The 27,627-nt window shown below is 32.0% G+C and overlaps 2 protein-coding genes across 5 annotated transcripts in view; one reads left to right on the top strand and one right to left on the bottom strand.

Annotated features, from left to right (window-relative positions):
* The window catches only part of LOC115891809 (guanine nucleotide-binding protein G(q) subunit alpha), a 41,785-nt gene extending 28,741 nt beyond the window's left edge, over positions 1-13,044 (bottom strand). For 2 of the 4 annotated variants that reach the window (XM_030912375.1, XM_030912374.1), the window contains exons 1-4: positions 12,438-13,043; positions 10,825-11,009; positions 6,021-6,175; positions 2,527-2,655 (exon numbers count right to left, since the gene is read on the bottom strand). In XM_030912375.1, coding sequence (XP_030768235.1) covers positions 2,527-2,655; positions 6,021-6,175; positions 10,825-11,009; positions 12,438-12,555 — 587 coding nt within the window. In that variant the 5' untranslated portion in view covers positions 12,556-13,043. Of the gene's footprint in view, positions 1-2,526; positions 2,656-6,020; positions 6,176-10,824; positions 11,010-12,437 lie in introns of all 4 variants that reach the window. The other 2 variants (XM_030912376.1, XM_030912373.1) reach the window with 2 other exon arrangements.
* A 570-nt stretch (positions 13,045-13,614) lies between these two features.
* Positions 13,615-26,091, top strand: LOC115891808 (ATP-binding cassette sub-family F member 1). Its single transcript, XM_030912372.1, has 9 exons — positions 13,615-13,895; positions 13,960-14,773; positions 15,700-16,158; positions 16,257-16,494; positions 16,557-16,731; positions 16,984-17,162; positions 22,928-23,161; positions 25,697-25,806; positions 25,877-26,091. Exons 1-9 carry the CDS (start codon positions 13,727-13,729, stop codon positions 26,025-26,027), a joined length of 2,529 nt encoding a protein of 842 aa, XP_030768232.1. The 5' UTR covers positions 13,615-13,726; the 3' UTR covers positions 26,028-26,091.
* The last annotated feature ends 1,536 nt before the right edge of the window (positions 26,092-27,627 follow it).

The following is a 27,627-nucleotide window of genomic DNA, read 5'->3' as shown; positions in this document are numbered from 1 at the left end:
ATATAATTAAAAAAAAAAAAAAAAAAAAATACTATCTAATTAGTATAGGGATGTCACATCCTAATTCCGCAAAACACCTCCAGGTTTTTTTTTCGCTAAGTAAAAAAAAAGTACAACTGGCAACATCGCCCAAATAGACAACAGTGCTCAACATCGAAGTACACCTGTGTTTGTGATTGTTAAACAAAATGTCGGAGCTAAGCTCATGCTTCGCGCGGTGCTCAAAAAATTTATGTTACAGCCACTCTACGTATAAATATATTTATTTAAAAATAATAATAAATAAATCACAACATACTCTCTTTTAACGCAATTAAAAAAATAAAGGAAAATTTAACCAAACTTGACTATGCCTTTTGTTTATAGCCTATATTTGAAGATATTCACATCGCTCAGAATTTAGGAACACTTTAAATACAAAAAATTTAAGTCTGTATTTAAATGAAAAATAATATACATTTAAGTTGCATTTAAACAAATACAAACATAGCATTATTCCGATGCTGGCGACTAGGGAATGCAATCCCGCACCAAAATCTCAATCCCGCAAACCCGCGGGATTAAAGCAATCAATCCCGCGAATCGGCAAAATTGCCGGATTGTAAACAATAAATGCTCTTCTTTTCTCTCTCCGATTTTCGGATGCGGTTTGGACCAGGTTTTAGACGCATCCATTGTGATTAAGATGCTACGTGGTTTCCAAAAATATATTTAGCGAATTCTCGTATACAGGGTGTTTTATAATTGTGTACATATTTGGTCAAGAATCTTTTTTACCGAAATTTACAATTTTTGAAAAATCGAAATTTTAACTATGTACGACTAATCTCTATTGAAATTAGAAAAAACAATTTGGTGTTTTTTTTAATTATTTGTTTTAAAGAAAATACGATTTTTTTTCGAAAAATATGCATTTATAGTCATACATTTTGTCCTAAATAGTACAAAAGGCATTGTACATTTTGCATAGGCCCACAATATATTGATATAGCGTGTATCTTAAACTATCTGTACAGAAATTTGGACCGATGTATACAGGGTGTCCAAAAAATATATTTAATATTAAATAAACTTAATTTTTTTATAATTTATCTACTTTTATTTTATAAATAAAAATATTATTGTGATGTTGAAGTTTTTTTAACTTGTGTTAGTTATCTGCTCTCAGATACACTCTATATCAATAATTTTTTGGCATATACAGAATGTACAAAGCTTTTTGTATCATTTAGGGCCATCGTATAAAAAACGTCGTATTTTCCTTAAAACAAAAAAAAATAAAAAACCGATCAAACTGTTTTTTTCTAATTTCAATACAGATTAGTCGTACTTGGTAAAAATTTCGATTTTTTAAAAACTGTAAATTTGCGGTAAAAAAGATTCTTAACCAAATTTTCACTGCAAAATAAAAACACTAAATCACCACAATACACCAAAAAAATTTTACTTTTACACTGGACGCGCGTTTCGCTAAACATATTAGCATCATCAGCAGATGATTATAAACTAACTCTAACTAGTAAAGTTAGTTTGTGAAAGTAAAAACGCGTCCAGTGTAAAAGCGTTTTGGTGTATTGTGGTGATTTAGTGTTTTTATTTTGCTGTGTAACACCAAAGGTTCCTACCCTCAACTGTAATCAAATTTTCACTGTTATAAAACACCCTGTATACGAGAATTCGCTAAATATATTTTCATATTTTCGGAAATCACATAGTATCTTAATCACAATAGATGCTTCTAAAACCTGGTCCAAACCGCATCCCAAAATCTTTTTTAGTTCAAGAGATATTCCACTTTAAATTTACCCTAAAATTTTGCTTGTCCCGACAATTATGTCCGGCAGTTTATTTGACGTAATTGTCCACAAGTACTAGTTAAACGCTTTTCTTCACTTAGGCACGCCAGAAAGAAATCTAACAATTAACCTGTTTGATTCACTTATTTTTAACGGCCAAGCCGTAAGGGGAATCCCCTGGTGTCGATCCCGCACGGTAAATCCCGCAACTTTGATTCCGCGGAATCACAGAGGGATCCAGCTTTTGCGGGATTGCATTCCCTATTGGTGAAGCCATAAAAAATACCCTGTATAGCTACTAGAAATATAGCTAAGTATTAATAAAGTTATATTCACTCCAGTTTTTAACCACTTTTCGGATATAGTGTTTTTAACCAAAGTTTTAGTAAATAGACATAGAATAACAACACCGCATAGTGCTGGAAATAAAAATAGTGTACTATAGCAGAATTTTATCCTAAATCCTACTATTTTTCATATCTAAGATATTTTTTATATCGAAGATATGAAAAAAAGTTTTATACAGATGTTACATGTATGTATATGTATGATCACAACAATAATATTGTACTTCCTCGCACTAATGGGCAACCCTGTATATATGTACATATAAAAAGTTGGGTTAAGCGACAAAAATATTTGTTTTATAATGATATCATTTTTGTTTTAAGAGAGTATATTGCGTAGAAGTATCCGATTTTTTTTAAATCTCTTGCGATTCCCACTGTACCTAAACCTAATCTCGTCAAGGTCAAACGGGTACTCGATGATGCCTGTAGTTGGTACCCTGACGCGCAAGATGTCCTGCTCGGTCGGCAAGTAATCGTAGTCGGCCACTCTATCTATTTCCATCAAATAGCTACAAGATACACAGGGATGATTTAAAATTTCTCGGTTCTGAGCACCCTTACTTACCGCAATCGTACGACTTTTTAGAGTTGATCTAGCCAGTTTGAACGTTTGCATCATAATTACCTCAGATCTGGGTGTCAGATCTGGCCAAAAGAAACATATTTTCTCTTTACCGTTTTTAACATAAATTGATAATAACCGAGTTATTTAACTTTGGAAGTTTAAAAAAATAATGGCAACATTTTGAGAGCCACCAGCAGCAATCGATGTCCCAAATTCCAAGTAATTACCACGATCTTAGCTTGTTCGACGCCCAGTGTTGACAAATTGATTAGAAAGATTTAAGAACGACTTGGAAAATTCAGATTAAAAGTAAAAACTTACAGATCGATGTAATTAGGTTAAAGCGTCGTTTCATCCCTTTGAATAAGAAGACTAAGGAAGGAGCATATCAAAAAAGACCATACCATAACTTGGTATACTGATGCTTCCAAAACCAATACGGGAACAGGGATCGGAGTGTTTGGGCCGAGAGCTAATTACTCCGAACCAATGGGCACTTACCCTAGTATCCTACAGGCAGAAATCTACGCTATCGAGAGATGCGTACAACTTATCTTAGATAGGAACTATCGGAAACAAGAAATAGCCATCTTGTCTGATAGTCAAGCAGCGTTAAAGGCGATCAACTCAGTATCAATCAATTCGAAATTGGTCAAAGAATGCATAGAGAAGCTGAATAAATTAGGCAAAGAAAACAAAGTCCTCCTACACTGGGTGCCTGCTCACCAAGGGATAGAAGGCAATGAAAAAGCAAATAATCTAGCTAGGAAAGGAGCGAACACTCCACTAACTCGACCAGAACCGTTCTGCTTTCCAAGTGGTAACCAACTCAAGGCGGAACTCAAGAACTTGGAAGATTCCATCCGCAACCTGGAATGGAAATCTTGCAATGGTCTAAGACACTCGAAGAAGTTTCTGAGGGCTTATGATCAAGAAAAATCACAGATCTTCCTGGGTCTGAGTAAGAACAATCTTCGGATTGTCACGGGGTTTTTAACAGGACACTGTCTCCTCAATGAACACCTCAGTAGATTGAAACAAAGAAGAAACGGCGAATGCAGATTCTGTGGGGAAGATGGGGAAACACCAGTACACCTCATCACTGAGTGCGCCGAGACGACAACCATTCGTGCCATGAATTTTGGTACGACTGATATTGGAGATGGAGAACTACCCTCTATAAAACCGTCCCAGATACTGGCTTTTGTCAAAGCCCTGGGACTGTATGATGAGTTATGATTCAAGAAAGGGGGACACAATGGATCTGTAAGGTCGAAGTGATTAACCCCCCTCCCACTCATTCTAAATTCTAAAATTCTAAATCCCTTTGAATAAGAAGACTAATGAAGGAGCATGTCAAAAATCTTAGGTCCACCGCATGGGACTCAAATATGTCCGACTTAAATTCCGGTTTATCAGTGCCGTTTTAATTTTATTTAAAAAATATAAAACATGATGTAGGGTAGACGTGGGGTAGACTAAATAATTTTTATTTTATTTTACGTTGTGAATATATGTTGGTAGTTATTAAAATTGTTATAAAAACATATTATTATAATAAAAATAGATAAGTTTTAATAATTATTTATTAACACAAACATCCGATACGCTACCGAAGCAGGTAAGTCAAATTGACGTATCTAAATTCTTTGACATCTAATCTTTGGCAAATAGTAAATAAAAGCAAAAATGCAAGAATAAATATATAATTAGTTAATTTAAGTGAATTTCATAAATGATCAGTTTACTACCCGTATGTATATTATATAGTCACTTACTAGCGAAAAGTTGTTCCATTATTTCACTCGATTTTTGCCGAGATCTACCGCACGCTACACAACCAACTATTTTAGAGTCTTTTTCGATAAATCGCGATAGTGTCACTGTTAATTTAAGTTCTGCCACAATTTCCATCTAGATTTACTACCTTTATACAACTATCAGTAGTAGAATAAATAATAAATAACATAAAATAAGCTCCGTAAAGACTGACAAATCCACAAAATTTCAAATCAAATTCAAATGTGTCAAATGAATCGTCAAACCGAACTGTCAAGGATCCCCACCCTAGAGTCCTTTTTCCGCCCACCATGCATGAATAGATGGATAGCATTATTCTCCTTCCTTAGTCTTCTTATTCAAAGTTTCATCCTTTACCTAAAACCGCAACTCTACACTTAACAACACTTCATATCACTGCGATTCTTGACAATACTATAATTAAATACCCACGTGTATTTGGCTCAAAATACATTCATATGCCATCTGAACTAATTTAAACTCCTCTGTTCTTCTATTTCACACTCTTGTTTTTGTAAATAAACACCAAAATAATTGATATTTCTATTTGAATCATAAAAGTATTTTTACAGGCTTACCTTACAATTGCCTATTTCTTTTTTAGTTTTGTCAGAGGTTTACTGTTTTGAGTAAAATCTCAAATGAATTGGATAACCTAAAATTATTATTGTTCATTATTTAGAGTTTCATTATTTCAGTTTGCCAAACTGTAAAAAAGCATTTAAAGTAGTAGTATTTTTTTTTGTATAAATTTAAGAATGTGAACTTATAACTTATAAACATATAGAATGTGGATAACGTAGAGAGGTGGCAACATTGCATTCTCTCAAAGCACTATAAACAAATTGCCGGAAACTGAACAAGCGGCCCTCGAAAGTTTTTAAATGTTTTCCAGAAAATGACAAGAAAAACATAAAAATTTCAATTTTTTTTCACGCAAAAAAACTTCACGGGCGTGTTTCTGGGGTCGAACTAAATTAAAATACTTGCAGTTATTTCTAGGACACCCTGTATAGCCTGGTACAACAATCATTCACGTTACGTCATCATTGTTTTAGTGCCTGAAGAAGCGACAATAAAGTAACGAAACGTCGCCTAAAACATAACTGTTTCCTTTGAGCAGTGATGCCAACTCATGGGAAATTTCCCGATTCCTAGGAAATTTCGAGGTCAAGAGGGAAAAGAAAAATTTTAACCCAAAACACCATATTCGTCTTGGTGGGAAATTCTATTTCAGAAAGTTGGCAACACTGCTTTTCCCAAATACTCACGATTTTTTTAAACGATAATTTTCAAACTGGCTAGATCAATAATTAATTGATTTGAAACAATAATTTACGGTAATTCAAATATCATACCATACCCTCTAACACATTTAAGAGCTATAGAGATTGAAACCTGCACACAAAAAAAAACTGTTCGACATATTAATTAATGTATTTTTTAAAGTAAGGTTATACTTCAATATAAAGTGAAATAAAAATGAGGGACAACGAAAAGGTTACTCACTATTTAGCTGAATCTGTCAGCTGGTACTCCCGGCGGCGGTCGTAACATTCCTGTATTCCTGTGTCGTTCCAGAGATCTTTGATAGCTTCTACGTAGGGGGGTTCGAATGTTGTCACTGTTTCGTAGTCGATGCTCTTTATCAGCTCAGCTTTGTCCTGAAAATACAAAAATAAAAAGTATAAAAAAGAGAAAGAACTGAAAGAAGAAAAAATAACAGACAGAAATAACAAAATAAAAAAAATAAAGAAAAATATAATAATATTAAATTAATAATTTTACTACACACTACACACTCGTTTTGGCACAAACCAAAAGAAAAAAACAGTATTTTAAATTTCAATACAGAGAGCCATGGCTGTGTTAACGATTTTGAAATACTCTAAATACAAAATATGTTCATTTTTTAATTCTCCGACTATTAAAAAAAAATCAATATACAAGGTGTACCAAAAAAAACAAAGAAAATTTATTTTATATTCTAGAAAGTTTGGCGTAGATTTTTGAACACCTTGTATGATTTAAGATTACGACCATCTATAGCAAAGTAAATACAGACCATCTAAAGTAAATACCTAATATAGTTTGATTTCAGGACAGTTCTTGTAATTTTAATAACTTTTTAAGACTGGAAAAAAAATATTTTTTATTTATTTATTAATATCTCTAAAACTTAAGATTATGTAAAGTGATCTGAAATGAAGCCAAAAATGCAATAATATACAGGGTATTCCATTTAAAAAAAAACATGCCGATCCACTCACACTTTTTTGAGCACTCTGTAGAAGTTAAAATATTTTCCTGAAATACATCCTAATACATACTTTAGGTTTGCACTTATACAAAATTCCTAAGTTTTTTTATTATTTACAGATGCCTGACGCACTATTGCCGTACCTTGTATAGCGGGTGCATCTCAAAAGCGGCTCACCCCTATAACTTCTTGATTTTTACAGATAAAAAATTGACATTTGGTATGTTAGTCTATGACATAAATTAGGACTGATTGACGTATTTCTTTGTTTTCGATCACTTCCTGTTTTACCGGAAATGATTACAACTTTTGATTTTTAAGTGGCACCCACGGTATTTTGTTACTTTATTCGATAGAAAATGACACTTTAAATATGACATATATATGTCAACTTTTGACATTTTCGAATACGGTTTATTTGAAATTGCAGCATGCGATTCATAACGATAATTTGAGTCGAAATATCAAGTGTGTGGTACCAAATTATTCATAAAAAAAATGCTTTTCCAAATATGCTAATGAGCAACCTCGTTCCATTTGAAAAAATTCAGATATGATTAAAAATATGATTTGGGCATCCTTTATCCAGCCAGGACACGACACTAAAAACATTAGACGATCAAATCTATTTTTCCAAGACTCCTTGATTAAAAATTAGTGTTTTTAATGCAGCCATGGCACTCTAGATTGAAACTTAAAATTCAATTTTGTCTTCAGCGAAAATGTCAAAAGTTGACGAATAAAGCTATTGAATAAAGTAAAAAAATACCGAGGGTGCCATTTAAAAATCGAAAGTTGTAGTAATTTCCGGTGAAACAGGAAGTGACCAAAAACAATTGAATACGTCAATCAATCTAATTTATGTCATAGACTAACATACCAAATCTCGTTTTTTTTATCTGAAAAAATAAAATATTACATGGGTGAGCCACTTTCGAGACGCACCCGGTATGTGAATTCTAAAAGCTAATTATTTAACAAAAAGAATGAATACCACCTGAATTACTCAACGGCAAAGTATTTTTATCGACTCCCTGGATTTTCCAGAATAATTTTCGATAATAAATTTAAAACTGAAAATCCAGATAATCTCGTATTTAAAACTTTAATTCCATTAGAGTAATATTTTCACTGAAAACCTATAGTATACGTGTTCAGTATGTAGAATTTACTTACGTTAGATTTAAAAATAGATGCTCTGTTAAGACATAAGAAATTTAAACATACTGAACATGGCTAAGTAATTTTTTATTCAAAAAATTCTCAAAAAAAAACTAATTATTAATTTCTTTGTAGGACTAGAAAAAGGTATTTTTCTTTCTTTGGATTCTTTTTGTAAAACTAAAAAAAATACCTACTGTGAATTACATAAATAATAGATATGTATGCAATTTGCTGAATATAAACAAACTTCAGATAAGTGACCTTGAATGTATTTTAGGTGAATCACTTTTTCCGGTAAATATATGGAAAACATGTCTTTATTATGTTAAAAATGAAAATATCTATCATGTTTGTAGATAAATGTTAATAAATTTACATTGTTTGCTTATTAACTAAAATCTATTTAATTAAATGAATATTTATAATTCATAAAAAATTCGGTTTTTCATAAAGGAATACTTTCAAATGAACAAACTTAATAACTTATGATAAGAATTAAAATATGAAGAATAAACCTTGTAATTTTTAGCAGGGCTGCACCGAGTACCGAGTAGTTCGGTGCTCGGCCAGAATTTTAACCGAGTAGTATGTACTCGGTGCTCGGCCTTACTCGGCCGAGTAAAGTATAGTAATAGAAACAATCCATTTATGCATGTCCAAAACAGATAGAAATAAGACTCACAGTGGCAAATCATAAAATAAACAAAAAGCTATTTATTCATAACTTTAATTAATGTATTTTAGTAAAGTAATAATAATAAGTATAAGTAATAACACAAACACAGTGAAATAGTAATTTAATACTTATAATCTAAAACAGGTCAGCACTGTCACTCTTTTTAATATAACTTTAAAGGGTATTATTAATTGTTTGAATTATTTTTTACTTTTAAATTAGTTACACATATAAGTTTTGCTTAAAACAAAATCAACGTCGCCATCGAATCTTAAAAGAATCAATTCAGAATCCAGCACATTAAAAATATCAGTATGCATGGGGAACCACAGAATAAAACAATATCTCCATAAGTAAAATAAACCAGGTCATTGGTTTGTAGTCGGGGAATCCCAGCCGCTCGAAAATCATAGGCAAAACAAACACGATCATTGGTTTAAGGCCGGGGAATTCCGGGAATTTTAACTAGCTTTCTTTAATGTTAAATTATATATTTATATTTATATTATGTATAAAATATTATTATGTTATGGTGTATAGTATAACTAGTATATATTGATAAAAGTCGCATAACTGTTAAGACTATTAAAAACCCGACAATTCAACTACTCGGCAGCGGAGTACTAGGTACTCGGCCATTACCTTTAGCCGAGTACTCGGTACTCGGTCAAGTTAAAAAAACAGGGCTCGTTACAGCCCTAATTTTTAGGACACCATATAATCACAGAATACTTCAGCTATACAGAAACAACAGTAACGGTCGACTCCTTTGAAGCATGTGCACCAAATTTTGTGACCTTGAAGTTGCATATTTTCTATTTTACCAGAATAAAATGCACAATTTAATTGTCTATCAAATTGTATTATAATCTTTTTTACCTATTTCTTCAAGTTTTCGTAGAAAATGCTTCTTATAATTTAGACCTCATTTAAAGGAATATTGACACTTTGGATTATTTTTAAAGATGTAACAAATTTTCAAAAAGTACAGATACTTCTATTACTAAGATATAGTTCGCTTATTTCATAAAAAAAAAACTGTTTAAATATTTGTAACAGAGGACCAATTAATATGATCCTAATATTCAAATTACATTAATTGACAGTTTGCGTTGATTAATAATTGCTCCAAATACTAAAAAAAAACGGAATTTTGTATGTGTATTAGATATTGTTGTAAAAAGACTAAAAAGTAACATCTTATAAATTTTATTTAATTTTTTGACGAATACTTAATTACCTATAATAAATACGTTCACATTCATAACTTATTATTATACTGATTTCTGATTCAAATCTACATTAATTTAGAATAATTTATTAACTAACACAATTAAGTATGTAATTAATTAATATTGGGTGGAAATAATGGTGGTATATTTAATTGGTATACTTTTTTGCAAATATTTAAATAGTTTTCTTTTTCTAAACAAATAGGCTAGCAATATTATCGTTTTTAAAAACTGTACATTTTGCAAATGACAATATTCCATGGGTATATTGGTAAATGAGGTCTAAATTATAAGAAAATGCATTTTCTACAAAAACTTAAAGAGATAGGTACAACAAAATGCTATAATACAATTAGATAGACAATTAAATTGTGCATCAGATTCCCATAAAAATATACAGGGTCACTCTGTACAAGGTAGTATAATTTTTATTATTACAACACAAAATTTAGTAAACAGAAAAACTTCAGTAGAGTATTTGGTTTTAAAAGCTCCTAGAGAAATGAAGCGTTAGAGTATTAAAAAAAATAGCTTAATCATAAATAAATACGTACAGAGTTGGAAATATATAGCATTTTGAGTAACAGTTAAGCAGGCTATAATAGTTTTATAAATAAAAAAATTGGAGCTAATGTTGTGTTTAAAATGCGTGTATTCATAACTTTATTTTTGTTTTGACTACATTACACAATAGTTTAATAAAACATAAAATGTTTAATAAAACAAAAAATGTAGTAAAAAAGTCTATATTTACTGTCTTGAATAACTTTAATGTTTTAGTTAGCGTAAACTAAAATTATGTTATGCCAAAATTCTCCATGAGTTCCTTCTGAACCACCAGGTGGCTCTAAATGACAGATTTATGTGTTTTATTCAGTGTCTCCTCTATCTCTAGTGTATGACATTAGTCTATGGGCGGTACGATGTTAGCTAGGCTAGCTTGTATGATATAGAATAAGAAATATATTTCCAAAAACTTACTCGACTAGAATGTTCAGCGTACTGAATTTTCAGTAAATCCATAGCTTTGATCATACTCTGCATGGCCATAAAGATGTTCTGGTAGACCAGCTTGATGAAGCCGCGTTTATCCTCATCGGAGTAGCCCGCTCCATGGATAATTCTCATCTGCTTGATGAAAGTCGATTTGCCTGATTCTCCTGTCCCTAAAATATAAAAAAAATATATATACTTATATTTATACTATTAGGAAACTTCGGCAGCATATTCTGCAGATAAAAATAAGTTATAAAGTTTGTATAAATGTATGTTCTAAAATGCTTAGTTTCAGAGATACAGAGTGTAGCAGTTTCATTTTTATTTTGATTTTTTTTAAAATAATTTCTGAAGTTAATGTCAATATTTAGATGAAAATTGGTGACGATTGTGTGTGTGAAAGATTATATTATGTTCAATCCATAAAATTTTTCAATCCAAAAAAAATCTGCTCAAACAGTATATTAAATATACCGTACCAAGTAAAAGATAACATTCTAAGTAAACTTGTTTTTGGAACTATGGTAATTATATTGTAATTATTAAGACCCATTTGACCTAGGTCGCACACAGCAGATAAGATAAGGTATTTTGTTACCACTTGTTCAGATTAACTAAATGTCTGGGAATGTTATAAGATATATGACCCGCTGTATCTGCATGAAGAATTCTCCATTATCTGCAATAATACATGTTCCTAATGTTAATTAAGAATAAAATCATTTGGTAATGACTAATTAATTAGTGTTCATTCATTGTGAATGTTAAAGAGTGTTGATAATATATAGCCTAACATAAAAAGTAATCATTATAAAATATGATATGCATTTCTAAGGAAAATTAGAACACAAATAACAAACATAATGCCTTTTGTAATAATAAATAGCAGCAATATGATTCTTTTAACTGTTAAAGTCAGCTTGATGATAAAACTTATTAACTGTAGGTATATAGTGCAATCTCATGCAAATTTTGAATTGTTCCAATTGTATACAGCTTTTTTAAAGGTCTGGATATGCTGTAAACACATGCCGAATTTAAACAATTTTGGGCAAGTTGTTTTTAACTAATGAACAAGTTAACAATAACCAATTAACAGTAACTAAGAAAAACTGCATCTGTTTTCAAATTTAAACTGAACAGGTAACAATGCAGAACCAGGCAAATGACAACATATCTTAAGTTGTCAACTTACAACACATTAACCATAGGTACTGTAATATAGTAGTTTAGACAGTACAACAAATTGCATGCAATCATAGGTTGACAACAACTTAAGTTATGTAGACATTTGCCTGGTTTTTGCCTGTAGACTTCGCTGTAAAATCAACAGGAGAGCCAATAGGTATTAGGATAGTTCAAAATTTTCATGATGTTTCCTATGTATTTCCTTTCTTAGTTGATTTTGACATTTATGGATATGATGGTTAATCTGACATGAATTGCATATTGACAATGACATCTCAATGCAATGTAGAATATAATAGATGATGGTAAATGTTAATAAAGGGTATGGATAGGTGTTCGAAGGGTACGAATGGTATGTACGTATGTCTATGTCGAAGGGTTTGGTTCTGGTGGTTGTGTGGGTGACCTACCAAGCAGAAGAAGCTTGAGCTCGCGTCGGGCATCCCTCTTGTCCCTTCGCAGCTGCTTTTCAATTTCGGCATTAATGCGTTTTTGTTCCCGTGCCTCATCCGACTGACAACACTGCATGGTAGATGGGACCTGGCACTTCTGTCAGCTACCATTCACGCCGACCAATCAAAACACACACCCACTACAGACTGACACTTCCTGAAACGGCCATCACCACTAACTGGCACTGCTGGGTGTGGTGAACGATGCCCTTATAACGGCCTTATTTCGGGCTAATCTCGTTAGAGTAACAAGATTCGGGAAGCCACATCGAAAGTCCAATGTAAAAGTCGATTAGAGCGTCGCACTGGCCTGGCTACGGGCTCGAGTCGATCGCAACGTCTAGCGCCGTATAACGATTTAGACGGCTTTGTTTATGGAAGATGCGCGTTCTCCGGCTGAAAAACACACTCACGAACGCTCGCAGATGACCGAATTGTCCATGATTTCATTTAACACTGCTTTTAAAACAATTACACCTTAAAAAAAACTCCATTTCACACGAAGGTGTACAGACAGCTCTTGTCAATATGGCGCTGCCCTGGCCGCTAGCGAGCTGGTTGCGCAGGACAGGAAATCCGCAGCACAGTTTTTGGCGCTCGTTTAAAAATGGCGATACACTTTTCGCAAAATTTGCAACATTTAAAATCGCCAAAACCGGCTAGTTTTGAATAAAATTGGTAAAAATTAACACAAAAACAATATATTCTTTGATAATTAACATAATCCAATAAATATAATCGATTGAAAAGGAAATAAACGCAAATTTTCCAGGAAAGATTCAAATGACATTAGCATTAATATTCGATTTTATAGCGGCTTTTTATAGTTGAATTGTGTAATCCTATATAGCTAATTGGATTTAGTTTTCACTTTTTGTAAGCAATAACTTCCAGTTTTTATAGGTCAATAACAAAATATTTAAATAACTATTTTTTAGATAATGTAATTATGCAACTAAAAAAAATCTATAAACTTATATTTATTAATTCGTACTTGCATTTTTAAATATCTTGAAGTTGCAATGGTTTTCGCTATAATTTTCTCAATGGTACGATGAATATTTATCAATGATATTCGCAAATAAAAAATAAAAAAAACTGCCAAATGTTTATTGATTCTACACCGCACACAGCTGATAAATGTCAGGAACCTGTCACCGGAGACATCTCTACTGTCATTGTCAGCTGTCACGATTTCTAACCTCTCAAATTTCAGCAATTTTTCTAAAAACCGTTCTTTTCCCGAAATGTCCAAAAAACGTGGAAATAAGAAAAATAAGGACCTCGAAGATGACTTTGGCGAAGAAGTCTCCACTCCTGTAGCTGAGAATAACACCAAGAATAAATCGAAGAGCACCAAGAAGGGCAAAAAAGGCAAAAAAGACGATTGGAGCGACGACGATGAGTCAGAATCCAGTAAGTTTTTCTTTGATTTAGCGTATTTCTAAACGTGTCTAACGTTATTTATGAATTATTTTAGAGGTGAGTCTCTTAAATGAGCCCGAAGATGTTTCTAAACCCGTTCAAAAGAAGAAAGCAGCGAAAAAAACTAAGAAGAAAGACGATGACTGGTCGGATAAAGAGCCAGATGTTGACCTAGATATACCTCAGGAGGAACCAGATATTCCAAAGCCAGTCAAAAAAGGCAACAAGAAACAATCCAAGAACAAATTTGAGGAACTGGATGTTCCTGAGGATTTGTCTGATGCAGAAGAACCACCAAAACCAGTAAAAAATAGTAAAAAGAATCAGAAAGTTAAGGTAGAAGAAGAATTAGATAACTTTGAGGAACTTTCTGATGCTGAAGTTATTCCAGAACCTGTGAAGAAGAGTAATAAAAAAGAACAGAAAGTTAAAAATGATATACCTTTACATGACTCTGAAGTATTGTCTGATACCAAAACAAATGAGGTTAAATCACAAAGCGAAGAAAAAGAAGATATAGGAGATAAAGTTGTTGAAGAAATTACTGAAAAGGTCAAAACAGTAGAAATAACTGAAGAAAAAGAGAAAAAGGTAACACACAGGGAAAAGAAGAAAATGAAGAAACAGCAAGACTACGAAAAACAGATGGAAACCTTGCTGAAAAAGGGTGGGCAAGGCCATTCAGAACTAGACAGCAATTTCACAGTATCACAAGCGCAGAAAACTGCAGGTCAGTTGGCAGCTTTGGAAAATGCAGTCGATATTAAGATTGAGAACTTCAGTATAGCGGCAAAGGGGAAGGATCTTTTCGTTAATGCAAATCTGCTTATTGCCAATGGTAGACATTATGGTTTGGTTGGACCTAATGGGTAAGTAAATTTAATCAAAAATAGAGCAGTGATGTCATTGATACTTTTGTATTTTGGAAAAAAAGAAGATAATGACATGCTATTTTTAACTGAATGATGAGTTGTTTTTTTATTGCAAATACCTATGTATATACAGTCAAAATCTTAAATAAGTGCAAATATTTTCAGGGGGTTGTATATTTCGACATCAGAAGCACGTCTATGAGGTTTTTTTCGCGAAAATAATTTTTTGATAATTTGGTATTTTTTGAAAAAAAAATGGATTTTTTTTAGTTAAAAAACATAATATCTTGATAATATGACAGCATAGGTAGTAGATTAAATTTACAAGAAAGCAAACCCAGAAAAAATCCAATGGTTCTCAAAATTTAAGCAAATATTTTTGTTTATATATATTTTCAAAGTCAAACATCTCGGTTAATTTGGACTTTTCCGAAAAACGGTAAAGAGAAAATATGTTTCTTTTATCGAGATTTACCAGCCCCGAAAATATTTCAACTTATTAAAAGAATTAAAAAATGCCTCAGAGTGAACAAAAATAATTTTGCCTCAGAGTTCCACTATACTTAGTTTCAGCATTTTTTGTTTGTTTTATTTATGACAGAGAATGCCTTCGTAATGGAGACGCGACAGTAAGCATCGGCTTTTGTGAAACGTGTTTTTGAAAATATATATTCTAGACAATTAAATTCATTTATACACTGAAAAAAAAGTTGAATTCTGTTGGCAGGCATTTCTGAATACACTGGGAAAAGTGATTTGTTATTAAAATATATAAAAAATAAAATATATAAAAATATATAAAAAATTGTTGCTTCAGAGTGACAAAAAACATGTTTGCCTCAGAGTTCCAAAGCTGGTGTATTTAATTAAACATTGTTATATTAATTTATATGTACTTAATTATAACATTCTGTTATTCTTAGACATGGAAAAACGACATTGCTCAGACACTTGGCACAGAGAGCTTTTGATATACCTCCAAACATAGACATTCTATACTGTGAACAAGAAGTAGTGGCTGATGATTTTTCAGCAGTGGAAACCGTTCTAAAAGCAGATGTAAAACGAAACGAACTTCTCGCAGAACAAAAGAAACTAGAAGATCAGTTTAATGCGGGAAACTTAGACGTACAAGATAAGCTAAACGACGTTTACGCGGAGTTGAAAGCCATTGGTGCGGATTCGGCTGAGCCTAGAGCTAGAAGGATACTCGCTGGTCTGGGATTCACTAAGGAAATGCAAGATAGAGCTACTAAAAATTTCTCTGGTGGTTGGAGAATGAGAGTTTCTCTAGCCAGGGCACTTTACATTGAACCCACGCTTCTTCTTCTTGATGAACCTACAAATCATTTGGATCTGAATGCTGTTATTTGGCTTGACAAGTAAATAACATCTTTTTTATAACCTAATAAATTTTTTAAACCAGAAAACTGACGTAACATTTTCAGAACTTTAGGTCACTGTGTATTTTTGTTTTCAGTTATCTACAGGGTTGGAAAAAAACATTGTTAATAGTTTCTCACGACCAATCGTTCTTAGATAACGTTTGTAACGAAATTATTCATTTAGATACTCAAAAATTGTACTATTACAAAGGAAATTATTCAATGTTTAAGAAAATGTACTTCCAAAAGAGGAAAGAAATGATCAAGGAGTACGAAAAACAAGAGAAAAGACTGAAGGAACTGAAATCTTCTGGATCTTCAAAGAAACAAGCGGTAAGTTTTAAATAAGGTTTTTTTTGAGTTAAATCAGGTTTGGAACGTTATGAAATTACTAGGAAAAGAAGCAAAAAGAAGCTTTAACGAGGAAACAGGAGAAGAATCGTAGTAAAGTACAGAAACAAGAGGATGATCTTCAACCCACTGAGCTGCTTCAAAGACCTAAAGACTATTTGGTTAAGTTTAGGTTTCCTGAACCTCCTCCTTTACAACCTCCTGTTTTGGGTTTACACAGTACGTAGAGCTTGGATTTTTTTTCTATAATAATATTTTTTATTTTCATTTTTTATAATTTTTTTGTTTTTTTTTAATTTTGGGTTTTTATTTTTTTTTGTTTTGTATTTATTTTTTTATTTTATTGTTCTTTATTTTTATATAAATAAAACCAATAAAATTAAAGAAAAAGAAAATTATAAAAAAATAAGAAATAAAATTATTAAAAAAATTATAAAAAATAGGTACAAATTAATTCTTGTTGTCTTTTAGATGTTACTTTTGCATATCCTGGTCAAAAGCCCTTATTTATCGAGGCCGATTTTGGTATAGACATGAGTAGTAGGGTTGCTATAGTAGGTCCCAATGGAGTAGGAAAATCTACGTTTTTGAAATTACTAGTTGGAGAGTTGACACCGCAAAAAGGAGAAAGTAGAATGAATCACAGACTTGTAAGTTTATTTTATTAAATCAAGCTTTGATGCATTTTATAATCTACATTTATATATTGCTTTGAAAAAGCTTTATATATATATTGTTACGGATTCCGCTACAACAAAAAAATGTCTTCAGATTTCTTGACACGTTGCGGTTTTAGTTGCTCGCTTCTCCGACAGATGGCGCCACATACACCTTGACAATATGTACATATATTACCATACGTTTGAAAAAAAAACGCCAAAAAAACGCGTCAAAAATTATCATTGATTATCATTCCCGTGCCATCTTTGACGCCGTTTTTTTTTCGATCATATGGTAACATTTGTAAGATCATACCAAATCAACTTTTAGTCGCGTGATTAAGCTTGACCGGCACAGCGTTGCCTACTTTTACATATTTTCTTTTAATCAAAGAATTTTAGGAAATAAAAATGAATTAATTATAAATATATGAACAGTTATGATTTACATTAACAAAACTCACCTCCTTAACAGCACTTAAGGGACATAAAGGCCCATTATTATTGCATTCCCTTTCAAAATATTCTAATAAGGTTGCGATGAGTTTTTTGCAACGGCTGTTAAGCTGCTTCGCAGTGCAAGCAGTTCTAGAAAGAACAATTTTCGATTGCAAGTTCTGCTGGTAAAAAAAAAATAAGCTTAAAGTAGCACAACACAATTCACTTAAACCAAAAACTCGTAGTACAAAACTAAGTGTCAAAACGAATCAAAATATCAGGAAATAAATAAATAAATGTGGCAACTTGACATTTTTTACTGCAGAGCTTCCACCTGAATCGTCAGCGGGAAATTTAAATTCCAGCAATTGGCAACAATGGATTTAATAATAGCGCCCTCGATGACGTAACTAGAGTTTATTTGGTATCGCTTATAGGAACTTTAGTTAGGTTGTGTCTAAACTGAATTTGAAAATTTGAGTTTAAATTATTGGAATAAAGTAAAAAATACTATTAGTTCAGTCATTGGGGATCAAAAAAGGGGCCTGCTTGGAAAAAAGTCCGGAAGTTTTGAAACTTTGCAGGTTTATAGGTTTTGGGGTCCTTAACTAAAATCCATAAAATGCACATCTCCAGACTTGCCGCCGGCGCCGCCATCTTGCCAAGATGGCGCCCAAAATCGGTATTTTGTAAATATCTCGAAAACTATGCGTTTTTCGCAAAATTTGAAGAGAGCAAAATTAAAGAGATTAAAATTTCCTATAAAAAGATTATATGAAAATTTTCGCTAAAGTCAACCGTTTAGGCACAAAATCCCTGGAAATTTTACAATTTTGCGTAAAGTATGATATACATATAGTCGATTTTCCGAAATCAAATGTCGATTAGTGTTCACTAAAACTAGTTTTAGTTTAGTTTCTTCAATTTTGTCATGAAACAGTGGCGTATCATTAATTCGCTCATTAATTTATGAATAATTAATTGTCGTGCTGGACAACATTCATTGCGAACTTACCATCGGCATTGGTTTGGTTGTACCAAAGATGCCGAAGAATGGGGTTGGAAGAAAACAAAAACAGGCATTACTCCAGTCACAACGTTGAAAGATCCAGCTCCAAAATCCCTATCGGCATTTTTATCCTGTAAATGCAAAACCAACAACTGTGGTAAAGCCTGCGGATGCAGAGAAGCAGGATTAAAATGTTCAATGATTTGTGCATACTGCAATGGGAAATTCTGTGACAACGTCACTGAAGTGTCACTCGACGAATCCGATGAAGAGGAGTTGGACTTGCCTGTAGATATCCCTCTGGCGGCTGAAGATGAAGAGTTGGACGTATTGAGAGACAACCCTGATGAGCCCAGCACTTCTGACACGATCGACTTTGACATCTATGAGCCAGATCCGTCGGGCTTGTTCAGATAAGTTAACGTTTTTAATTTACCTAGTGGAGTAGGCCTCCGGGGAGACCACGTTAAAATAAACGCGCCATGTACTTGGGTGGTGTGGAAACAACTACACATTTTCAATAATTAAAATTAATTATTCATAAATTAATGAGCGAATTCATGATACGCCACCTGTTTCATGACAAAATTGAAGAAACTAAACTAAAACTAGTTTTAGTGAACCCCAGAGAATAGGTACATTAAAGAAATGCTAACTTCATGTTAAAAAATGGAAACAGACGCCATCTGGTTTCGCCTGGCAGTACTAGCTAAATTGAGGGGAATTGGAGGGGCGGGGCTCAAAAGAGGGGAAATTTTTAAAAAAATAAGAGTATCACTGACTTACTGTTTAAAGTTAATAAACATATTTTTTATTACTTTAATATAATTTAATGTATTAAAAAATATGTCTATTAACTTTACACAGCAAATCAATCATATTATTAAAGACTTATTATTTTCAGAGAAAATTCATAGTAAATAAATTACACATTAGTAAACAATATCATTTATTTTTTAGAGCTGCGATTTATATTACAATAATATTGAAATATATATATTTTTTTTAACAATGAAAAAGAATATCCCGGAACCTGAAAAAAGAAAGACGATCAATTAATGACTTAAATTAGTTCAAAATACATTTTGCAAATAACTAGTGAATTGAAAGATAAACATACTATTTAACATTTTAGTAGTATGTTATCATCTATTTACTGATAATACATTACATAAGTATATAATAGGTAAATAACATGCATAAGGCAGTATGATACAACTACCTGTATCATGATAACACACTAATATGACAAAAAATATATGCTAATTTAAATTCCTTTAATGATCTAATGAAACACTATCTAGCCTCAATGCATGCCATTCCAAAGGCAAAAAAACTGTTATACCAAATAAATATAAGCTGAATAAAACATAAACCAAGCCAACGTGCATAAATAACCAAAAAATGCATCAAAAAATACTTTTATCAGATCATACCCTTGGATATATTATGTATTTTATATATCGCACATCCCGTTCAAAAGTTTACTAACTCAAAATAGAGAATATAGAGAACATTGTCAAGAGAAGTAAAAGAAAATTTAAGTTAAGGCAATATGCTCCTTTTTGGATATTAATGGCCAAATAATATAATGTTGATTTAATAAAATTTTACTGGCATCCTTCTGAGGTATAAATCAGATTAAAAGGACATTGTTTTTGTAATAATTGTTTGTTTTGTAAACATTTTTTGAAGACAATACAGTTTTGAACGGGCTGTGCGATATAAACAAGGATCTTACTATTATTTGAGGTTAGAAAGTATTTAAATAACATAAAACATAATCAAAATCATTTGTCATCATAAATTATAGAGGTACTTACGTGTTTTGATATTATTATCAGGAAATAATACGTTTAGTTAAACAGGTACGCTGCCAGGCAAGTTCTATCGGCGGGTCTTTGCAAAAGTTGAAATCTAAAAATACAAAACTACGTTTACATCTTAGTTGTATTTACGAATAAAGTATTTGTGTGTAATTTCTGACTTACCAGTTAATTGAATAATCGCATTAAATACATCCAAATGGTATTTAATATTGTAAAAAAGCAACATTGTTTTAAATCACTTGCCAGGACAGCCCGGCCAGCTTCTTTGTTGACAAAATGGCCGCTGTATCATGATTTAAGCAATGTGGTGACAAAGAAAGCCAATGCCTGGCAGATGTTGCTTTCTTTATCGTTGGTCCTGGCACGTTTAAATTTGACTGTTGCCTGTTTTCCCATACAAGTGACACCCCGTGGTGAACCAGAGAATAGGTACATTAAAGAAATGCTAACTTCATGTTGTAATGGAAACAGACGACACCTGGTGTCGCCTGGCAGTACTAGCTAAATTGAGGGGAATTGGAGGGGCGGGGCTTAAAAGAGGGAAATTTAAAAAAATATTTTTATAAGTATCACTGACTTACTGTTTAAAGTTAATAAACATATTTTTATTATTTTAATATAATTTAATGTATTAAAAAAAATATGTCTATTAACTTTACACAGCAAATCAATGATATTATTAAAGACTTATTATTTTCAGAGAAAATTCATAGTAAATAAATTACACATTAGTAAACAATATCATTTATTTTTTAGAGCTGCGATTTATATTACAACAATATTGAAATATATATATTTTTTTAACAATGAAAAGAATATCCTGGAACCTGAAAAAGAAAGATGATCAATTAATGACTTAAATTAGTTCAAAATACATTTGCAAATAACTAGTGAATTGGAAAGATAAACATACTATTAAAAAGACATTTTAGTAGTATGTTATCATCTATTTACTGATAATACATAAGTATATAATAGGTAAATAACATGCCTGTAATGTAAATAATAACCTGTATCATGATAACACATTAATATCACAAAAAATATATGCTAATTTAAATTCCTTTAATGATCTAATGAAACACTATCTAGCCTCAATGCATGCCATTCCAAAGGCAACCTGAAAACTGTTATACCAAATAAATAAATATGAATAAAACATAAACCAAGCCAACGTGCATAAACAACTTGAATGAAAATAAAAAAATACTTTTATCAGATCATCACCCTTGGATATATTATGTATTTTATATATCTACATACATCCATTCAAAAGCATTATTAACTTAAAATAGAGAATAGGTAGAACATTATCAGTAGAAGTACGCATTTCTGTTCAGTTTAAGAAAATTGCTTTTTGCATATTAATGGCCAAATAATATAATGTTGATTTAATAACATTGGACATTGTTTTTGTAATAATTGTTTGTTTTGAAAACATTTTTTGAAGACAATACAGTTTTGAACGGGCTAAAAGCGATATAAACAAGGATCTTACTATTATTTGAGGTTAGAAAGTACTTTAAATAATATAAAACATAATCAAAACCATTTTTCATCATAAATTATAGAGGTACTTACGTGTTTTGATATTATTATCAGGAAATAATACGTTTAGTTAAACAGGTACGCTGCCAGGCAAGTTCTATCGGCGGGTCTTTGCAAACGTTGAAATCAGACAAAATACAAAAAAATACGTTTACATCTTAGTTGTATTTACGAACAGAAATCATTTGAAATGTCAATTTCTGACTTACCAGTTAACTGAATAATCGCATTAAACCACATCCAACTGTAATTAATATTGTAAAAAGCAAAATTGTTTTAAATCACTGGCCAGGACAGCCCGGCCAGCTTCTTTGTTGACAAAATGGCCGCGGTATCATGATTTAAGCAATGTGAGTGACAAAGAAAGCCAATGCCTGGCAGATGTTGCTTTCTTTATCGTTGGTCCTGGCACGTTTAAATTTGACTGTTGCCTGTTTTCCCATACAAGTGACACCCCCGTGGTGAACCCTAATCGACATTTGATTTCGGAAAATCGACTATACATAATACATATATCATATTTTACGCAAACTTGTAACATTTCCAGGGATTTTGTGCCTAAACGGTTGACTTTAGCGAAAATTTTTATAAAACCTTTTTTATAGGAAATTTTATTCTCTTTAATTTTGTCTCTCCTCAAATTTTCGTGAGAAACGCATAGTTTTCGAGATATTCACAAAACACCGATTTTGGGCGCCATCTTAGCAAGATGGCGGCGTCGGCGGCAAGTCTGGAAATGTGCATTTTATGGATTTTAATTAGGGACCCCAAAACCTATAAACCTGCAAAATTGCAAAACTTCCAGACTTTTTTCCAAGCAAAAATCCCCAATGACTGAACTATATAGCATAGAATTGTATGAAGATTGATTATCATTAATCATAAAAATATGCCAAAAATACCGTATTATTACAATTTTTAATTATTTTTAGCGTATTGGTAGGTTCGATCAGCACTCAGGTGAACATTTAACGGCCGAAGAAACTCCAGCCGAATATCTGATGCGATTATTCGATCTACCATACGAAAAAGCTAGAAAACAGCTTGGAACTTTCGGTTTAGCCAGTCATGCGCACACGATTCGAATGAAAGACTTATCAGGAGGTCAGAAGGCCAGAGTTGCCATGGCAGAATTGTGCCTCAATGCTCCCGACGTCCTAATTTTGGTAAGTTTAAATTTACATTTTGAGTTTTCAGCTATATCTTTGTAAAAAAATGTGTTTTACAAACAGAGCTGCAACAAGTCAGTTTTAAGTCATTTCTAAAATCAAAATGATTTAAGGCTTAAGTCAAATTCAATATAAAGTTCAAATTATTTAAGTCTTAAGTATTTGACTTAAGTCATGATATTTCAAGTCAAGTCATTTTTGTAAAGACTTAAATCAATACAGGGTGGCCTATCGAAAACGTTCCGCAAGCCATAACGGCCAGGGTAATTTTTTTTTAGAAAATTCAAAAACCCGTCAATTTTGTTTGTGAGGGGGACAACTTCTGCCCCAAAAATGATTGCAAAATCTTCAACCCTCTAAGCGGGGGTGTCATCCCCCATTTTTTTTCAAATGGAAAGGGGGGTCAAGTGGCGCCGCAATGAAAAGAGCTTTCTATTCTCTATATTTCCCCGCCTCGTGTTTGAAAATCGGTCGAGTCATTGAGAAAATATGAAGGATTGAAATTTGAAAAGTTTATTTAAACATTTATCAGAGTAAATGATAAGGATAAATTCCTTCGACCAATTTGAGTTTTTTTCTTATTACTTCTAGATGTTTACGTATTTTTTCACTTGTCACAAGGTTGAACGATTGGTTGATTGATTTAATTAGTTATTGATAATAAACTAGTTGTTTATCCAGTGGCGTCGTAAGTACTTAAAAAATAATAATAAAAATGTCTTATTTTAATAACACACCCTGTATCAATATTTATCAAAATTAGAACTTAAGTATCTTAGGTAAGGAGGATTCAATATAATTTATCAGATTTGAAATAAATACTGTCCTAAGGGTAGTTTACTCTTGACTCGAAAAATATCAAACCCCATTAAAACGTACGTCTACGAGGTATCGCATTTCTTACCCTGGACAAAATGTACGTCTTATAGCCATACAGTCTCCTGCCAAAAACGAAAAAGATCTCTCAACTAAGAATCAAGATATTGTCTTGTATCCATCTTAAGTGGGACACCCTGTATGTAAAAGTATATGGAGAATGTCATCGATGTTCATTTCCAAGCCAACTGGACGCCGTTTTTTTCGATCATACGGTATTTTAAGTTAATTTCACCGTAAAAGGAATCATTAGTTATAGTCTGTAAAACGAATAACTTTCAATTTGACAGTTCCCGCGGGCTTTTCTAGTGTTAATTTTATTAGGTTAGCAACTTGCGGCTATGCTGACGCAATGCCGTCTCTAATAGAACAGCCTCGGAGCGAGATTTATGACGTCACGCTAGTTAGATATTACGGATTAATAAATATGTTGTAGAATACATGGAAAACATAATTATTCCTCGTATTTTTGGTTTGTATTTTAAAAATGATATAGTTTACATGAAATATACATAATATACAGTTAATAAATACAATATATACCTATTTATAGTAATAAATACTTTGGCAAATTATGACCCATACAAATGCAGCAAATGTTTTACAATATGGCTGAAATCGTACTCCATAGTCAATGTAGATAGTTTTTGTGTTAAGAATAATAATTTAAAAAAATATGTGGTCATCTTTTGACAAGTTTATATTAGTTTATTAATTGCAGGAAACATTATAATATATAAATAAATTTTGTGAATGCAAATAATAATACCGTATGATCGAGAAAAAACGGCGTCAGTGATGGTTATGAAATGAAGATCGCTGTCATTTTATATGTAAAATTATATGGGGAATGTCATCGATGTTCATTTCCGAGCCAACTGGACGCCGTTTTTATTCGATCATACGGTACATACATCACTATTAGTAAATATTGAATGTTTTTTGTTAAATTAGATCGATTTTCAAACCCCAAAATTTGAGATATATTTTACATTTTATCCATTATCTTATGTACCACCTATTCATTATTTGTATATTGTAAAACATTTGCTGCATTTGTATGGTTCATAGTTTATTTGCTAAAGTATACTTTACTTATATATAAGTATAAAGTATTTGCCTACTATAAATAGGTATATATTATATTGTATTTATTAACTGTATATTATGTATATTTCATGTAAACTATATCATTTTTAAAATACAAACCAAAAATACAAGGAATAATTATGTTTTCCATGTATTCTACAACATATTTATTAATCCGTAGTATCTAACTAGTGTGACGTCATGAATCTCGCTCCGTGGCTGTTCTATTAGAGACGGCATTGCTCTAATATTTAGAAATGTCAAAAGCTGATGACATTTTACTTTTGTCAATTATGACATTTCGTGTTGATTTTTGCAAGAAGTGGAAGAACTGTCACTTGTTTTATTATTTTCCTTTTCTATTTCACGAAAGTAAAAAGAGTTACCTATCTGATTCGTTCAGGCACTCAATTTAAAGAATATCAGTAACTTTTTTGATAGAGGGATTTTATATTTGCCATGTTGGTAAAAAATAACGGTCAAAATTCAAAGTTATTCATTTTATAGACTATAGTAATGTCTCACTCTAACTAAATCATCTAATGTGTGTTTTTTTTGTTCATTTAGGATGAACCTACCAATAATCTAGATATAGAATCGATAGATGCCTTGGCCGAAGCGATCAACGAATATACAGGGGGCGTCATAATAGTGTCTCACGACGAGCGACTGATTCGGTAAAGCAAAAATTAATTTAAATAATTTTCATCTCCTTGTTTAACACCTGTTTTTGTATTTTCTTTTTAGCGAAACAAGTTGTGCCTTATACGTTATAGAGGACCAAACTATCAACGAACTGGATGGGGACTTTGATGACTACAGGAAAGAACTATTGGAGAGTTTGGGAGAAGTTATCAACAGTCCTAGTATCGCAGCCAATGCGGCGGTACAACAATAGTGCGCAATTTTGTATAATAGGAGATCTTTTATTGATAATAATAATAAAGTGAATTTGCTAAGGATATCATGTTGTTTTATTTATAATTAAAAATTAGATTAAAATTATTTATCATGACCTCTAGCACAGAATATCTAGCTACGCAACAGAAGCCTCGTTACATGTATAAAATTGTAGGTAGCAAAAGGAGACAGGCTTTTAAAGCCTGTCTCCAAATCAGATATTTTGATGTGGTAGTTTCGCTACTACATAATAGAGGGCAATAAATTTAAAAGAAAACAGTTTTCTACAAACAAAATTTAAAAGAATTTTGTGCAGTGTTGCCATTGTGTAATTTCATATCGTAATACTTCCTAATAAACCTTCAAATTTGCTACATCATTTAAACATATTAAAATAGATCAGAGCTGTTTTTTTCAGTTTGCCATGTTAGTTGGAATTAAAACTTATGAGCTAAATTACAATCACTTCCTGACGTTTGACTGTATAATTGAATCCTGAATTTTCATTGTAATTCGGCGACAATATAATAAGTATTGTTCTACTATTATGAGACCACTTCCTGACGTTCGATTGTGTTCATACCAAGTTCATATCGTATAATCGGGAAAAAACGGCGTTTGCCATGGCTATGAAATGAATATCGCTGTCATTTTATATGTAAATTTACATGGGAAATGTCATCGATCGTCCTTTTCCAGCCAACTGGACGCCGTTTTTTCGGTATCATACGGTATTTGATATATACTATTTTTTCATGACATTACAATATTATGGTACCATGAAGCATATCAAGTGATACCATAATATAGTACCATATTACGATACACGGCGTTCGATTGGGCTTAAACTTGGTATACTATATCTTCAGTGACATTGTAATATCATGGTACCATGGAGCATATAGAGTGGTACCTATAGTACCATATTTGATGACATAGCAATATTAGGTACATAGCGGCAATAGGGCTTAAACTTGGTATACTACGTATTTTCGGTGACATTGTAATATGATGGTACTATGATGCATATCAACTGGTACTATAATATAGTACCATATTATGTACATGGCGTTCGATTGGGCTTAAATTTGGGATACTACGTATCTTCGGTGATATTGTAATATTATGGTACCATGGAGCATAATAAGAGGTACCATAATATAGTACCTAGTAGATATCATTTCCTGGCGTTCGATTGGGCTTAAACTTGGTATACTACGTATCTTCGGTTACATTGTAATATGATTGTACTATGTATATAAAGTGGTACCTTAATATAGTACCATATTACGATACCATTTCATGGCGTTCGATTGTTCTTAAATTTGGTATACTACGGATCTTCGATGACATTGCAATATTATGGTACCTTAAAGCATATCGAGTGGTACCATAATATAGTACACTATTATGATATCATTTCCTGGAGTTCGATTGGGCCCAAATTTGGTATACTTGCGTTTCTTTATAAAGATTTGTTTAATTAATAATTTTAATTTATTTTAGGAATTTTAATTTATTGTTCGATGTCGTCATGTCGTGACAGCAACTTTTATGCCGAACTAATATATTATTAATTGTACCTGTGTCACTTTTTA

Source organism: Sitophilus oryzae, unplaced genomic scaffold, assembly GCF_002938485.1.
Source record: "Sitophilus oryzae breed Bouriz unplaced genomic scaffold, Soryzae_2.0 scaffold_119_pilon_pilon, whole genome shotgun sequence".
In the NCBI taxonomy this organism is placed as follows: Eukaryota; Metazoa; Arthropoda; class Insecta; order Coleoptera; family Curculionidae; genus Sitophilus; species Sitophilus oryzae.
Note: the sequence above shows the minus strand (reverse complement) of the source record. Positions and strands in the feature narration are given on the sequence as shown.

Bases quoted from the DNA above. Each gene is read 5' to 3' on its own strand.
- LOC115891808 (XM_030912372.1), top strand. From the start codon at position 13,727: ATGTCCAAAAAACGTGGAAATAAGAAAAATAAGGACCTCGAAGATGAC. The intron at 17,163-22,927 runs GTAAGTTTATTT...AATTATTTTTAG, and splicing joins GTAGAATGAATCACAGACTT to CGTATTGGTAGGTTCGATCA. The intron at 25,807-25,876 runs GTAAAGCAAAAA...TTTTCTTTTTAG, and splicing joins CACGACGAGCGACTGATTCG to CGAAACAAGTTGTGCCTTAT.